The sequence below is a fragment of the Ctenopharyngodon idella genome, chromosome 21 (genome assembly GCF_019924925.1).
Source record: "Ctenopharyngodon idella isolate HZGC_01 chromosome 21, HZGC01, whole genome shotgun sequence".
NCBI lineage: Eukaryota > Metazoa > Chordata > Actinopteri > Cypriniformes > Xenocyprididae > Ctenopharyngodon > Ctenopharyngodon idella.
In genome coordinates this window covers 8,546,795-8,564,551 of record NC_067240.1, presented here as the reverse complement: position 1 = coordinate 8,564,551, position 17,757 = coordinate 8,546,795, and the positions used below count along the sequence as shown (strand labels likewise).

The 17,757-nt window shown below is 36.7% G+C and overlaps 1 protein-coding gene across 7 annotated transcripts in view; it reads left to right on the top strand.

Moving 5' to 3' along the window:
* Window positions 1-17,757, top strand: part of LOC127503973 (NMDA receptor synaptonuclear signaling and neuronal migration factor-like) — a 48,961-nt gene that overhangs the window by 20,136 nt on the left and 11,068 nt on the right. For 5 of the 7 annotated variants that reach the window (XM_051878256.1, XM_051878254.1, XM_051878255.1 and 2 more), the window contains exons 4-12: window positions 854-920; window positions 10,113-10,165; window positions 10,568-10,657; window positions 14,043-14,170; window positions 15,472-15,555; window positions 16,010-16,043; window positions 17,060-17,130; window positions 17,396-17,475; window positions 17,598-17,700. In XM_051878256.1, the coding sequence (XP_051734216.1) occupies window positions 854-920; window positions 10,113-10,165; window positions 10,568-10,657; window positions 14,043-14,170; window positions 15,472-15,555; window positions 16,010-16,043; window positions 17,060-17,130; window positions 17,396-17,475; window positions 17,598-17,700 (710 nt within the window). Of the gene's footprint in view, window positions 1-853; window positions 921-1,186; window positions 1,193-3,562; window positions 3,632-10,112; window positions 10,166-10,567; window positions 10,658-14,042; window positions 14,171-15,471; window positions 15,556-16,009; window positions 16,044-17,059; window positions 17,131-17,395; window positions 17,476-17,597; window positions 17,701-17,757 lie in introns of all 7 variants that reach the window. The other 2 variants (XM_051878260.1, XM_051878259.1) reach the window with 2 other exon arrangements.

Genomic DNA, 17,757 nt, shown 5'->3' with positions numbered 1-17,757 from the left:
TTCAAACATGGATTAAATATTGAAGAACATTATAATGAATATGTAACGGTGCATAGTTATATTTATCAGAATGCTGCTTTCTAGAGTTCATTGTTCTAGCTGACTATGAGTTTATGGTCACTGAATTTGTTTTTCTGAGGTAAATGTGACGTTACATGACAAGCTGTTTTATTGACGTCTTTCCGAGGTTGAAACACTGATTGAGCTATTACACGAGACATGATATGGATTTCGGTAAGCTGTACTGTATATTTTAACATACCTTCAGATGTTTAGCCATGTTTATTTCGCGCTGTAACTGGTATTAAAGCGGAGGAGAGGATGTTCACATGCGCTCCGTGCTGCCGCTTCTCTTTAACTGAGGAGCTACAGCGATCTGTCACGTCACATTAAACAGCACCAAAACGGTATTTATTTTTTGAATCTCATAATAAGATGGACGTCATTTGAAATCTGAGACTTTGCTACATATCAAAAGTAACAAAGCACAAAGATTATTGCGATTTATTGGATGGGAGGCACGCTACATGTTCTGTTCGTTCATCAACTGAAAACAGACTAGACTAATCGATTCTTGGGATTTAAGAATCGATATCGGTTCGTAAAAATGAGAATCAATTAAAATCGAGAAATCGATATTGTTTACCCAGCCTTAGTTATTTGGGCACTAATTTGCTTTGATATTGTGTTGTCTAGTGCAGTGAAATTCCTACATTCCTACTGAGTGTGGCTTACAAATCCAAAAACTTTTTGGGGCCACTGTATATGTTTGTTCAGTTTGACACAATTCATACATTCAGATGCATCATTTAAACCATACTAATGTGGTCCCTATATGTCTGTTTCTAACCAGACGATAACAGTTGGTTCCCTAAAGAGAACATGTTCAGCTTTCAGACTGCTACCACGACCATGCAGGCGTGAGTACTCACTTCATCTCTCTCACAGACACACACACACACACACACACAAAAGTTTGAGCCCTATGTTGACCTCAAGTACAGATGGCACAACAGGTGTCTCGCCACTAACACACATTCATTTAGTGACATTTACTGTCAAACTGACTCAGAGAGCCGACAAGTACATGATGACCACACACACTTTCTTCAAATGTGGTTGTTATCTAAGCATTCTGTCTATCTTTCTCTCTCCTTTTTGTCTGCCTTGCCTCTCTGCTCTACAGGATTTCGTGAGTATCCCTTTTTGTACCCTTTAAATGTCACAAAATGACAGTGTGTGATGTCAAACGCTAGCTTCTGCACCACGGCCCACCCCACCATCCCTCCAGTCCCACCACTTCAGCTTTATTTACAATATTCAGTGTTTGAAATAAATGAAAAGAAGTGAAGGGGAAAAATAAAATGCTATCACAGATGTTTCTATCTGGACAGGATTAGATTTTTCTAAGGATCTCTGAGGTGTTTTTTTTCTGCAGTTGCTTTGTAGTTTCACATTGTGTGAGAAAACACAAACCTATTTAAAATCACACGTTAACGTCTATGAAACAAACATTTATTGAATCTTCTCAGGGTCACTGGTCTCATTCAAATAGGGCTTGTGTGTTTGAAGTTACAGAGGAAACTGTCATTTCACCACCATTAAGATGATGAAACTGAAGTAAAATGATTTTTTACCTTGATGTATAAAAGAATCACATTGCACTTGGTTTGAAAACCTGAGGGAAAGACTGATGATGTTGCTTTAGTGGTGTGTAATGCAGCGATGCGTTTTGATTCAGGAAATAGCTTAGAGAAACGTTTGATAGGCTGGTCTGGAAAATTCTGATTACCTCAGCCAGAGACAGAGATGTAGTTGTCTTGGATGATTTAGAAATGCTGACAGATGCTGATGCTGATCATCTTTTGACTTGAGTTGATAATCTAGAAATGTTAAGTACCCCACAGGATAATTTGGTATTGTTTTTTGAGTCATAAAAAAGCATGTTGTATTGCAGGTGTATGAAATTTCTTTTTTAAGCTTTTATTTACTTATTTAAAACTGCAGTCTGTAACTGTTTTTGGTTAAAAATGATCCAAAATCAATTATTGCGCAAGCTGTAATAATTAAGCTTGTCATTTTGATGGCGGATTGTAATCAAGAATGGTAAAGACGACCATCATCATCGACAACTGGTGAATCACCAATAGTAAAAAAAGACTTCGGACTTTGAAGTGGCTAACAGCAAAAAAGGGAATGCGACCAGACCCGTGTGAAAACAAGAATAAAAATATCGGCAGGACTTTTGAAAGGTGGTGTGAACTGTGTTTTTAACGGGTTTAAAATGGACACAGAGATTGCTTTTTTTCTGCTGGACAGATAAGACATTTTAATGGTTCATTGGGTAAATAATGCAAATTAGATAACGCTAACTGTGCGTTCACACCGCCGCCGGCGAGAGTGTCAAAATTCGCCCTGGCTGCCCTGCCATCAACGCTGTACTGTGCGTTCAAACCGCCGCTGGCAGGAGGGTCAAAGTAAATGAAAAGTTGCGACAACCAATCGGAATCCTCTCAAGAGAGGACCTCTACATTCTGATTGGTTGCTGCTGAACCGCGTCATAGCTCATTACCATAAAGTTGACCTGACTTCAACTCTTCTCGACGCTCTCACCGTCTAAGACGCGCCGCGCCGCTCTCGCCGGAGCTCGCCGCTGGCTCACATTGAAAATGAATGACTTCCTGTCACTTTGACGCTCTTGCCAGCGGCGGTGTGAACGCACGGTAATACACACTAAATACACGTAGTCACGCAATGCTGATGTTAACATTAACAATTTGAGAACAAAGTATAACAATAATAATATTAATTTGCATGGTTGATGTGATCCAATTAGATTTAATCAACATTAGATTTATTGTAGAACTCTTTTTTTTTTTTCAGTTGGTCAGAACAAAAGTGGCAGACATGTTACTTATTTGTTCAGATGACATTTTCCGGTGAAACTTATTATTTTAGTTGTACTTCCAAGACGTAGTATCTGTTATTCCGAAGTACAGTATCCACACCAGTGCTTTGACTGATGGCCTACATTCCTCAAAACATTAGATTCATCCACGCTGAGGAGCCAAGGCCGATGCACAACCCATGTAAAATGATAATTCCGCAACTAACTGCAATTGCAGGTTTTAAACAGAGATGGCGACAAAGAGGCAAAACTTAAGGACTGCAGCTTTAAATTTTATTTACTTAATTACTTCTTTTATTTAATTGTAAGGAGACATTAAGTCTTGGAATTGAATTTCAAACCGTAGGTGATGCAGTTGGTTATGTTATCAGAAGGTCAAGATATTCTCTTATCATTGCAAAACAACACATCAACAATAAAGAAATATTTTTTTTTTATTTCCTGCGCAAGCCTGTTTTGGCAAAAACCCCGTTCATTTATACTTTAATCCAGTTCAGGGCTCTGCTCGTGTCTGAACCTTTATTTGCCCAGAAGGAGCTCTTCCTGCTTAACCCCAGGCTAACACTGCCCCTTCATGAGCATGGCTCTAACCTCTAACCGCACTCAAGTGAGCCTTGCCCTCTCTGCCATTAAAGTTGTGTCACCTCCTGGCAGGGTTTTCCGGAGTCTAGCAGAGAGAAAGAGGAGAAAGAGTGAGGTGGAGTCAGTCGCCATCATCCAGAGGTACTTTGTTGCAGGCCTGTCATTTATCGCTGCCTTTATTCCTGTCAGACAGAGAAAGAGCTTTGGCAGTACAGCCATCCATTCATCCATCCATCTCTATCTTTTATTCTTTGGCAAGAACCACCTTAAAGTCCCCCTGAAATCAAAATTTAATTTTTTTAGCTTTTAGTATGAATATGTTAGCCTTAATGTTATGAATAAGCTGATGTGTTCCAAAACAATGACAAAATTAGCATTTAGGAGATATAAGCATTCAAAACTTACAGTCTCTCACTTCTGCTAAAATGGATCTTGGATTTTCATGACATCACATCGCACTTCAGCGTCTCATCAAATCTTCTGTCCAGTCAAATGCTCTCTAGAATTTGTAGTCCCGCCCCTTCCTACACTATCAACAGACACTGAAGCCTCGGCTGAAATCGGTCATTTATTCACACATTTACTAGTTTCTACATGGTAAAGTGCACATAGTGCACTATATAGGGGATAGGGAACGATTCAGACAGTGTAAATATGCTTTCCATTGACGCGAATGAAGTCCGTTTTTGCGTTAGTATAACGTGAACCGCCGCAGCGTGAGCACAGTCTGCCTGGCCCAGGGACACGAGAGCACAGAGCGGATCATATCCACAAGTCAGCTTAGACCACGAAAGGTATGGGACCCATTTAAATTCTGCACAGAATGCTATATTTTAAAGTGATATAGAGGAGATTAGGAGGATAAACGGTATTACTGAGTTTAACGGCTCTGGCCGAGCTGTAATAAAATCGAAACGCTATTGGCGATTTTAAAAAAAGGGGCCGGGCTGTTCAATATATCGCCCTGTCTTCCTGTTTCAGTTGAAATCACGTCAACACATTGAATAATGCTGCGCGTTCCAAGACACTTCAGCGGGTCTTTAAGCAGTTTACCCCCTAATTTTCTGTGCAGTTGGGTTGAGATTCAATGTCTCATCTCCACGGTTACAGCAAACCTTAACATTGCTTTTTGTTTTGCAGTCACAAACCAACTTTCTGTGTGTTGACTGAACTAAGAAAAATGCAATTGCTTGTAACCTCAACAGATTGGAAAACGACCAAACCGATGTAAACATGACCACAAGAGATATTATAGACATTCCCAACAACACTAAACAATGTCACTAATGTTCAGATTAATTCAGTAAAACAAGTGGATTTGAATTAAAATTATATTGAATGTATTTCTTAAAATCTGTGCTTTTCAAATTACACCATAGTGCAGCTTCTGCCAGCCGGTTATATCAGCATTTGATTGAATCAGTAAGCAGTAATCCTAATTTGGCTGATTTTCAGCAAATCGGTTATGACTACTGGATGAGCATTATGTCACCTAATTAATATTCATGAGTCATACTGATAAGAGTTATAATCCCCTCCACACAAATTTTATAATTTCTAAGCCTCTGGAAAGCCACAGGGGAAAAAAAGGAAAAAGGGTAGCATATATTGCATAATAGTACAGATATTTCATAAAGCATATTGATCTGATCTATTAGCATATTCTTCATATAATCAATAAAGTTGTTGTTGTTTTTTATATATAGATTGTTTGGCCTTTGTTTTTTAGCCAGTATGTTTCATTCAAAGTCCTCTCTAAGGAACAGGGATAATTGAAACAGGACCAGATGGTCACAGCAGCACAGTAACAGATGATTCAGGAGTGTATTGTTGGACAGGGGTGGTGTGATGCGTCTCTGGAAAGTCAACCCTATGAGACTGATGATACACTGCAATCATGCATTCAGGAGAAGGAGGGAAGGACAGAGAGATAATAAAAGAGAGAGATGAAAGGAGGAGAGTGAGAATCTGAATGAGTGGAAGACGAGGCATGCAGACAATTACATAATCAGAGTTGCTCTAGTTTGTGGGGACGAATGGGAGCTGGAGAGGTCATATTGGACACCAGTCTCTGGAGCAGCCAGCCAGATGTCTCCCACAATGCACAGCTGCTCTAGGGGAAAGACAATATGGTATGGAAAAACACCTGAGTAATTGCTGAAAGCTGAGGTGACCTGAAATAACACATAGTCAGACCCTACTGACCTTCCACTTAAAGGGGTCGTTCACCTGAAATAGAAATTTCAATAATCATCAATAACCTTAAGTTCTCATGTGGTTCGAAACCTGTATGACTTTCTTCCGTAGAACGTAAAAAAAGATACTTTGCGGAATGTTCAAGCTGCTCTTTTTCACACTATAAAAGTGAATGGAGACTGGAGCTGTCGAGCTCCAAAACAGGCATGGAAAGCAATATAAAGTTAACTCATACAATTTGCTCGCTATATTCCGATTCTTTAAATATATTTTACACCGGAGGACAACTTTATACGATGCTTTTATGGTGCTTTTCATGATTTTTGAAGTGCAAACGCTCCAGTCATCATTCACTTTCATTATAGAGTATGTAGAAGAGCATCCAAGATTATGATAATTAATAAATGTATTTCAATAAATCCTAACCCTTCTGTGATCCACAAAATAACAAGTGGTGCTCACTGCAGATCCATATGATGTCCAGCTCCTCCTCTCTTAACCTAACGGGTGGAGTTATGTGTAGCGATAGGGTTATGGCTAGGGTTAGGGTGTGGTTGGACAATGTCAGGCTCCACCCGTTTGCTCTGCAATGAGCAGCCTCTCCAAAATTAAGAAAGCCGTATGGGTTTAGAACAACTTGAGGGTAAAGAAATGATGACAGAATTTTCATTTTTGGTGAAATATTACTTTTAAAAAAAGGAAAGGGGCATGATTGAGGAAATAGAATTATTTAACAGCCGAAGAGAGGTGGTGATGAAATTAAAGAGCTAATAGAGGAGCAGTGATTGCAGACATGGGACATAGAGAGTGAGAGAATGAAAAGAGACAATGGAGAAGAAAGGCTCTGACTCATCCTCAGCTGCGGGGGCGAAGGAGGTTTCTCTCTCTCTCTCTCTCTCTAATGCACGTGGGTGTAAATAAGCCGTAAGACAGACAGAAAAAGGAGATTTCTCCATATCTCCCTCCTCTCACAGGTGGGCACAGCTCTGTCACATGTGTAAACAGAGCTTTTTTCTCTCTTCCTCTCCTGTTTCTGCCTCACTCTTTCTGTTTTCTCATTACTTCCCTTCCAATTAGTCATGATCAACAATGCAATTATGTCACAAAACAGGACACTTGGAGGAAAAACCTTGAAACAGACTTGATAAAATTCCGAAATTAAATTTTCATACACAGTGCACAGGCTAATGAGGATATGCTTCCCCAGTGTGCTAGCCATGTGTAGCATTGCATTTCTGCCAAGAGTTTGTTTTTGTTTGAACAAGGACTATAAGGCCCAAATTATAAGTTGCATCCCAAATGATGTACTATGCACTTATATATGAGGTATAAAATGTTATTTTGTCATCCATCAGAGTCTGATAGATAGCCCCTCCCATTTGGCTAACTAAGTAAAGCTGCGACTGTTGAGTGCATAAGGTGTACAACATTCCACGCTTCATTTTTTCAGTTAAATAAGTGCATCAACCAGTTAAAAGTGCACATTTTTTTGTTAAAATTTTCAGTGTGAACACATTACTTTTACTGTTTATACTACAAAATGGCTTAGAATAATGCATGAGTACGCAATGAACCCAAATGCATGATGTCAAGTGTAGATGGAAATTTTCTGAAATGTGTTCGAAGGCAGTTTATAATACAAGTATGCATTACAATCTCAGCATTGCCAAAATGGGTGCTATAAGTGTGCATTAGCATAAACTGTCTTTTATAGTCAGTCTACTCATTCAGGTTGTTATTTAGTAGATACACATTCAGCAGAATTCTCATGAAATTCAAATTTGTTGCTAACAAATTCAGGAGTAAAGTTGCTCTAAAGGAACATACAGTGTATCTAATGTTGCATTCTGTTAGATCATATATCACCTTTGATGATGAACCTGCTTCTCGACAGTTAAAAAAGGATATTCTATAAAGTATGCATGTGTGTAATTATGAATGCACTGTAGATATGCTACATCTGGTATGTTGGCATTGTCACGTGTCTGTGCTGACATGTTCGCATACTATATAGTAAGGAAGTAGGCGTATTCGGATGCAGTGTTTGTGTATGAAAGTTGGCTGAATTCAGAATAGTGTAGTGGCATGTCACTAGTAATTCTACCATATGGCAGAATTAGTAAAAGTAGTATGCTATTCAGTCCTACAATTCATAGTTTTCACGCGACATCACATCCTTACAGGAATTCCCACGTGGAGGGCAAAACAAAGCTTTTCCACTGTAAACCCTAACTCTCAAAATAATTAATTGGTTTGAGTAGGACAAACTTAAATTAAACAATCAGTCAAATTAACTTTTATGAGTATTTAGAACTTTATTTTTCTTTCAAGTTCACAGAACTGATATATTTTAAGGAAACTGAACTGCTTCATTGTTTTGAGTTTTATGAACTTATTTCTTTTAATTTAGACAAACTTAAGTTTAACTGAAACTGGCTGGGATTTCTATTTCCCAGCATGTTTGCCCATGGCACTCGAAAGGGATAGTAAATGCTAAAATTAAGTGTTAAGGTTTTTTGTGCAAGATTATTGTTAGGTGGGTGATTTAGTAGTGATTAATGTTGTGTTATGCTAATTTAGAAGAGTTTCTGTTAATGTGGGTTTTTGGAGAGTTACCATCATGGTGACAAGTGGTGTATGCGGCTTGGTTTGAAGAGCACATATGTTAAATGCTTTATATTGCTGCACTCATTCAGCAAGTGCTATAACTTGCTATTGTTAACATGTTGGCAAATTAGCATTTTCTGAATTAGCTTGTTATAGCTAGCTATGTTTACACTAATAAAAATGCTCACATTGAGGTTACATGAAAATTTTAAGGTAAATGTATAAATTAGTGTACTCAATCATTTCAAGTTAAGTACAATTAAATGTATGAGTACAAAATAAAAATCTGCCAGTTCTGCTTACTTTAAACTTTGAATTTCTTAACTTAAAAATTTGAGTTTTGCCAACTTATTCGGGTTTACAATACAGGCAGTTATTTTTTACCAGGTTTGTACTAACTACTACTGTATTAAGACGGTGATATTAAAAGATCACTTTCAGTATACACCTTACTAATAATGCATAATTTGCATATTAAGCATTTTAGGATAGAAAACCATAAAGAAAATGCTTAACACAATGATATTGCAGGACCAAATTCAGTTTATTAATAAAACATACTATGTACAGGCAAGTAGATGAACCCAGATAATGAACGCAGTGCAAATGCCATATTGCGTTTAAAGGCTCATCTGCTTGCCTGTGTATAGTATATTATCCAGGTGTTTACTGAATTTGATCTTAATATCACTGTCTTGGCACATTAGACACATTTTTGAATGTTTTTAGTAAATTAAATCCTGCGGCAAGAGCTGTATATGAGTCACAAGTGCATAAAATTTGCAGTTTATTCTCACATTTGTTTTTCTTCTTTTGAGAGGTGATCTAAATATTTGTGGCTTGAAACAGATGAAAAATTGACAGGCCTGTGATGCAGTTCTGTGGCTAAATGTGACTAAAAAAGCATGAATACCTGGAGAAAGCTAGCATTCCATTAGCGTTCCCATTCATTTCAATGCCATTTTGCGCAGTTTGAAATCGGCATCTAGAAAGACTGTGCATTTTTAATGCATAGATATTTTGTCAACAATATACCAGCATATAGCTAGCCTCAATGCTAACACACTAAATTCCTCAAAACTCACATTTTAATTTGGTAGATTCTTTAATGGACATTTGAAGGTAACTATCTTCTGCCACAGTAACACAAGAACACACTGCGTGTACAGTATGTACAACAGGACAGCATGCTTGTAATGTGATAGCCTAGCATTTGCATCTGTATACTTGCATAGAGTATGTTTCTGACTTAAGAATGCTTCTGTCTTCTCATTTGTTGTTCTCATCTGTTGTTGTCTCTGTCACCTTTGTTCACCCCTTACTAAAGTTTCATCCATTATAATTAAGTGTACAGTTGTCATGGATGTGCGTAGAGTAAGTCGTGTTGGATGTGTGGGACAGACTCTACTGCAGTGGCATTTTTCTCTGTCTGTTTTCTCAGTCAGCTGGAGAGATGCCAGATAGCTCAAAGAAAGTACACACTTGCTGGTTCAATATTAAACAGGAGTGCACACAAGCAAGGACGTCTGTTCGTGTCTCTGACGGCCTACGTGGTGCAAATATTTAGCGAAGCACTTGGGTTTCATATGGCTTTCAAAATATGTTTGCTCTTTTGAATAACCCTAGGGAAATCTCTTCACATCTTCAAGCATGGATATGATATGATTTATTAACTGCAGAGCAAAGGGTTTTTGGTTTAATGTCACACACAAGCTGTTTTCTTGTCTTTTTATCTAAAAAATAAAATAAATGTCTTGACGACCTGATTTATCCTCTCACTTCTTCTTCCACTCTTTTTTTGTCTTCAACTAATTTCTAGGAATTTCCGGAAGCATTTAAGAATGGTGGGCAGCAGAAGAATGAAAGCACAAAGTGAGTCAATGTGTGAATATACAGTATGAATGATTGCACAGCTCCATTTGTGTTTCTTTCATGTGTTTTTGCATGTGATGCATTGCTTTGTGAATGTAGGTTAGCATGTGCATGTGTATATTGGGAATGTTTGTGTGTTTGTATGGAGGATGATTGACAGTTTTGTGTCATTGTAACCAATAAAACGATTTAGGATTGGTCGATTTTGCTTCTGTGTGTGTTTCAAGTGTAGCAAAGGGCAGTGGAGGAAATGGACATTGAAGCATATGAGAAATGTGTGTGTGTAGATGGTGTTGTGGTTGTTGGTGTGTTTGAGTGTACTGTATGTGCTGCGGCCCACAGTCTGTGAGGATCATGGGGCGTTGCGTGCGTGTGCGTGTGACCATCTCTCCACTTCACTAGCATTTGCAGAGCGCAGGGCGAAGAGTTTCAACCGATCCTGGAGCGATCCGACCCCTGTCAAACAAGACTCCCTAACCGACTCAAAAGACAGTGAGTCCACCTGTACACACACACAAACACACACACACACGCAGTCACCTACATGACACGTTGACACACTTAGCATATTCCCATAGATCACTATATAAAATGATTGACAGAAGTTAATTATTTACACTACCGTTCAAAAGTTAGGGGTCAGTAGCATTTTTAAATGTTTTTGAAAGAAGTCCCTTATGCTCACAAAGGCTGCATTTATTTGATCAAAAGTACAGTATAAATACTAATATTCTGAAATATTACTACAATTTTATATAACTGTTTTCTGTTAATATTTTAAAATGTACTTTTTCTCTGTGATGGCAAAGCTGAATTTTCAGCATCATTACTCCATTCTTCGGTGTCACATGATCTTTCACAAATCATTCTAATTTGCTGATTTGCTGCTCAAGAAGCATTTCTTATTATTATCAATGTTGAAAATGGTCGTACTGCTTAATATTTTTGTGGAAACCATGATCATTTTAAGGATTTTTGGATGAATAGAAAGTTCAAAAGAACAGCAATTATTTGAAATATTTTTTTTGTTACAATGCAAATGTCTTTACTGTCACTTTTGATCAATTGAATGCATACTCGCTTAATAAAAGTATTATTTCTTAAAAAAAAAAAAATTGGTAACACTTTACAATAAGGTTTCATTAGTTAACTACTTTAGTTAACATGAACTAAGAATGAACAATACTTCTACAGCATTTATTAATCTTTGTTCATGTTAATTTCAACATTTACTAATACATTATTAAAATAAAAAATTGTATTTGTTAACATTATTTAATGCTTTGTGAACTAACATGACTAGTTGACCAATGACCAGTTGTATTTTTATGAACTAACATTAAAGGCATAATATGTAAGATTTTTAGATTAAAATATCCAAAAAACACTAGAACAGTGTTATGTTACTTACACTATCCCAAATGTTTCCAAGAATGTTTAAATCCAGAGAAATAAGCATTTTTAACCAGGACACAGACTGTGTCCGTGCTTCACCTACCAGTGAGATCATACCTGCGTTACCCTCGATTTCCAGTTTTATTTTGTAGAAACCATGGAAACACCAAAGACACTTAAATATATTATATGTTTTATTAGACAAGGGAAGAACTGTTTGGATACATTTATAGACAGAAATCTAATTATTGTTATATGGGTCAACATAGTCTTATTGTTTGAATCTCGTTTTCTAGATTATATTAATATGATATTCTAATATCGGTCTAGCTTACTGCAGTGTGCAACAAGTGTCTCATAGCAGCCGCCGAGCGAAGGCACAGAGTAATGTTATAACATAATTTTCAACCCCACATTGTTACCTCACATACGCTTGACTGGCAGAAACAGAAGCGTCGTCTGCGGCATTATAAAATATCTCTCATTAACAATCCCTCCAGCGGCCTCGTTCAGCTCTCACAGCACTCGCCCTGCTCTGCTTCATACTACAGTAACGTTAATAATCTCATCCATGAACATGATTTCTGCCCGAGTCCCATCCCGATTCTTTTCCACCGGCTGTGAGGTCAAGACGACATCTCCCATCTTCAAGCTACACCTTTGTTTTGAATAGGTAACCTCTAGCGGCGAAAAATTACATAATGTGCCTTTAATACATTAACTACTATTAACAAATGAGATCTTAATGTAAAGTGTTACCAAAAATTCTTGCTGACACCAAACGTTTGAATGTTAGTGTACATAAAATCATTACCTAACAATCAGAAGACCCTGTGGAACACTTGTATAACACACACATACAGTAGACTCACATAGACAGTCTCACAGTGACGTGCCTCTTCTGCTCTTGATGCTGATCCTGTTTGTCTGTCTTCCTCTGAGCGTGGTTCTGTCCCGAATATGTGCTCCTCTTTTTCTCTCTCTGTGAGTATCTGTCCCGCCTGGAGCGTCTGGACTCTGGAGACGTATGTGTGTGTATGTGTGTGTGCACTACTGTGTCAGCATGTTAACTCTGTGTGTAGTTTGTCTTTGGACTTATTTTTGTCATCACGTTTATTCTTTACACCTGTGTCTTCGGGGAGCCTGATGAACGATTGCGAACGTTTGACTTACAGTTGTAATATTTGTATGTTTGCTTTTCTCTGTCCGTTTTCTCTCTCTATAGCTGCCTGGTTTTCTGTGGTGCTGATTTTCTAGTGGAGTTTTTCTCTCCCTTTTACACTACCGATACTACAGTCTCTCATGTAGAGTTTTATATTTGTAACTCTAGTTAGGTGTATTGTATATTTAAATGGACTGCAGTCAAACAAGTGATTCAGGATTCCACTTTTTTTGTTTTCGTGTTGTATAGTTACATCATACTTGGTGTGAAGAGATAAAATCCTGTTAATCCCGAAGAGATAAATCCCGTTAAAGGGATAGTTCACCCAAAAATGAAAATACTGTCATCATTTTCTCACCCTCATGTCATTCCAAACCCACAGTCTGTTATTTTTTTAGTGGAAAATAAAGGAATTTTGATCTGTTCACACAAAGTTAACATATGATCATAGACCAATGTTATTTTAGTATTATTTACTATTATAGTATTTATCAATTAAATATTAAATTAGATTTTATTTTTTCAGTTTTCGTTTTAAATTAAATTGTTTTAGTAATTTCTATGTATTTTTTATATTTTTGTTTGGCTTTAATTTATTTCTACATTCATTTTTTTTTTCAGTACATTTTTATTTATACATACAGTTTTAGTTTTAGTCATTTTAGTACTTAAATTTAAACTTTTTATGTTTCAGTCAGTTGCCAAGGCAACATTTCTAATTTTTGTGTTTGTAAAGTTTTTCAGCTAATATGTATGTCTTATTTTATTTCATTTAGCAAAAATGATTTTTAATATTTTTATTTAACAACGATAACACTGCAGATGACTTAAATTGAAATTCCAAGGAATATGAAATGTAGGTAAAGTCACATGAACTACTTTTATTATGCTTTTTGTGGAGTTTGTTTTTGATATATTTTGGAGCTGCGTCACTATTATCCTTCTGTGGAATTTCCTCAAAAATTCTCTTTTTATGTTCCACATTAAAATATAACAGCATAAAGGTTTGGAATAACATTTTTGGGTGAACTTTTCCTTTTTTCAGGATAATGACTCCTTACATGGAAACAAAACTAAGAGTTAAATTTCACAGCTGAATTACTGCAGTCCATGTAAAAAAAAATATTGATATATATATCTTTTCTAATATCTTATCTTTGTTCCATTATCTTTGTCTCAACCTTTCTCTTTCTCCACCACCATTTTCGTCTTCTCATTCCTGCCTTGTCTCTTTGTTCCTTTCTTCTCTTTGTCTTTATTCTGCTTTGTCCGTGTCCGTCATTGAACTGTCTATCTCTGCTGTGATGTCTGGTGCCACAGGTGGGGATCTGCAGACGACCTGCTGTACCCCAGACGAGGGCGGATGTGAAGACATGGACTGGGAGGAGGAGAGAGAGATGGAGAGACTGGCATGTGAAGGGGATGACTTTATCCCTCCTAAAATTATGGTACATTTGTTTATTCAGTTTTCATTTTTCATTTAGTTTTCATTTAATAGTTTTTTTTATATATATATATACCTAATTTAACTTAAGTGAATAGTTCATCCAAAAATCAAATTTCCTGATTATTTACTCACCCCAAGATCATCCAAGATGTATATGACTTTCTTTCCTCAGCCGAAGGAAAAGATTTCTCCTTCTAATGTAAGTGAATGGTCCAAAATCCATATTTAGACAGCTTCAAAGGGCTCCACACGACCCCAGCTGAATAAGGGTCTTCTCTAGCAAAACAATCAGTCATTTCAGAAAAAAGCACTGCAAAACTTGATATATGCAAGTTGGGAAAGTCACACGTGATGTAGGCAGGAAGAATTGTTTACAAGTGTGAAGAAGGAGCTCTGTCCAGAATCGTTGCTGTATATTAGTATTTGTTTCGTTTTATTGTTAAAAATGGTCCATTCTTGTGTGTATACTGGATGTAAACTTCTCTCGTAAACAATTGGCGGTTCTTGCCGCCTACGTTACGCGTAACCTTCCACACGTGCATACATCATGTGAGAGGTCATTAACTCAGCTGTCTCGTAACTAGTAAAGTGTTGAACTTTTTCCTATGTCTTATTCTTCTGCAATCCAGAATGGCAGCAACACTGAAAGGTTTTTTTTGAGCTGCTCCCTCTACTGTACATGTGTGAATTTGCATTTTGTTCGACCTGAGACCTATTCATTTCACTTTTGGTCTGAAAGGGCCAAAAATATTTGCCATTAAATATTTAAACATTTGCCAAAAATAGAATTTTTTTTTTGCTATTAAAAAACAAACAAGCAAGCTTAGCCCAGGTAAGAAAAAGTATTGGGAAAGTAATGTAATGCATTACTTTCTATAAAAAGTAACACAATTAGTTACTTTTTTTAGGAAGTACCACAAAATTGTAACACATTACTTAGTAATGTAACTTAGTAAAGTAACTTTCCCCAACACTGTAAACACATTTTGCTACTCTTATTCATCGTTGGGGTCGTGTGGAACCCTTTGAAGCTGCCTAAATATGGATTTTGGGCTGTCAAAAATGGTCTACGTTGAGCACCATTCACTTTCATTAGATCGAGAAAATCCTGGAATGTTTTCCTTCAAAACCTTAATTTCTCTTTGGCTGAGGAAAGAAAGTCATATACATCTTGGATGGCTTTGGTGTGAGTAAATAATCTAGAAATTTCCATTTTTGTCTGAACTATTCCTTTAATTACATTTAATTAAAAATCTTTCATGTAACTGATCATTTTTATCTCTGTGATTTTGTATCTTTTAGCTGATTTCATCTAAAGTCCCCAAAGCAGAATATGTTCCCAATATTATTCGAAAGGATGATCCTTCTATTATACCCATACTCTATGTAAGTCAAACCTGTTTTTACTATGACATGACGCATCATCCAGATATTACAGATAACATATCAAGATTTTATGTCAAACACTGGATATCAATTTAAAGATTATGGATTTTCATAGACACTTGAAACACATGGATAATGCCCTGTGGAATAGAGCCAAGACACTGTATAGGATGAGATACTGCTGGATACGTCGCAAAATACTGTCTAGAGGTTTAGACAGACAAGTGATAACCAAACTGATAGCAAACACAATAGTAAATGACACGTCCTCAACAGCACAAAGAAAAACAGGAGCCAGTAATGTTATCTGGACCGGACGAGTGCATATTAGAGATTACTGACATTAAGCATTATACAAAGAACATTTTCCTTTCAGAATTAGTCCTGGAATGTTGTTAAGTCTAATCTGTGTGTTTGAATTGATTGCTTTTATTTATTTTTTTTTTATCTCCAGGATCATGAGCATGCCACGTTTGATGATATTCTGGGTATGTAGCTTCATGGTTTGTGTATTGTTTGTTGTGTGTTTGCTGTGTGCTCTTTTGTGTATTTGGGCACTTTACCCCTTGCCTGGTTGTTTCATTGTGGAATGACAGTGGGCCCTGTATTGATTTTTGCACCAGCCAGCATGAGAAACACAAAAACAATTGGATTCCTGATAAATGACTCTGGATCAGAGAAGCGCCAATATTATTTAGTGACTGTTTTACAACAGTGACTGTTTAAAATCTGTAGGGATCAACTTTTATTCAATGTGTGTTAAAGTCACATAATAAATCATGAATGAATGTAATTATGGTAATTATATTGTCAGTTTGTATTTGCATACAACATACAACTACCAAAAAATGAGCTCATTATTTTAAAAAATTGGTAACACTTTAGAATAAGGCCCCATTAGTTAGCGTCATTTAATGCATTGACTAAAAATAACATTTGTTGGAGTATTTATTAATCTTTGTTAATATTAATTAATTGTTAGTTCATGTTTGCTCAGGTCCATTTAATAATATTAAGATAAAGCTTTTGATTTTAATAATGTATTGGTAAATGTTGAAATTAAAATGAACTTTATTGTAAATTAATATTTAAGATGAAAGGGCTTATAATATAATATAATATAAAAAAGTGAACCTCAGGAATAAAATAAATAATTAAAATAATATTATTTTAAGGGTTTGCATTAAAATCAATATTCCAATAATGCAAGAAAATTGTGGTTACTTGAGATTTTGCAAATTTTCTTCAATTTTGATGTCTAAGCTGTTATATATTGAATAAGCTGGCAGAACGGTGATTAGACTTTTACATTTAAAGTAAAACCAGGGTAATAGTCGAATCCTAGGTTTCGATCTGGTTTTGTTTAAATTGCCATGATCTTTTCCCAATAAAAGAACATTTTTAAGCCCTTTGACAATGTCAACGTATGCATAATCAGAGCAAGATTGTGCGTGTAAATGCAACCAGCGCTGGTCATCCTGACCCTGTATTTGTTTTTATGCAGAGGAGATTGAGAAGAGATTGACAGCCTACAGGAAGGGCTCCAAGATCTGGCGCATGCTGATCTTCTGTCAGGTAAGAGAAAAACAAGGCCAACAAACACACACATAATGACTGTAAGAAAGAAATGAGACTGTAAGTGCACCAGAGTGAATCAGCAGTGTCTGTAGGAATAATCTGAACTACTGTCTCTTCAGTTTGATGATTTGGGTTTGATGTTGTGTAATGGTTGTGTGTTCAGATGGAAAGGAATTTCTCTCTGTCAGTTCAGAGGGTAGTACTGATCTCCTGTTTCTTTGAGTTTGATGTTATGTAAGGTTTTAAATGTGTAATTTTTCAGGGCGGCCCAGGACACCTGTACCTGCTGAAGAATAAAGTGGCCACTTTTGCCAAGGTCGAGAAAGAAGAAGACATGAGCCAGTTAGTGAGATCCATGCTTTTGTTTCTGTCACAATATTCCTTCAATGCGAGAGAACTTCCTTCCTTCAAAGAGAGAGCTATTGTCAGAGGGATTTGCTTGTGTGTTTGTGGTGTACATGCAGGTTTTGGAAACGACTTAGCCGGTTTATGAGTAAAGTGAATCCAGAGCCAAACCTGATCCACATCATGGGCTGCTATGTCCTGGGCAATCCGAATGGAGAGAAGGTACATCAAATTCACGTAATGCTTGTACCTTGAGTTTCTGCATTATATTTAGAAATG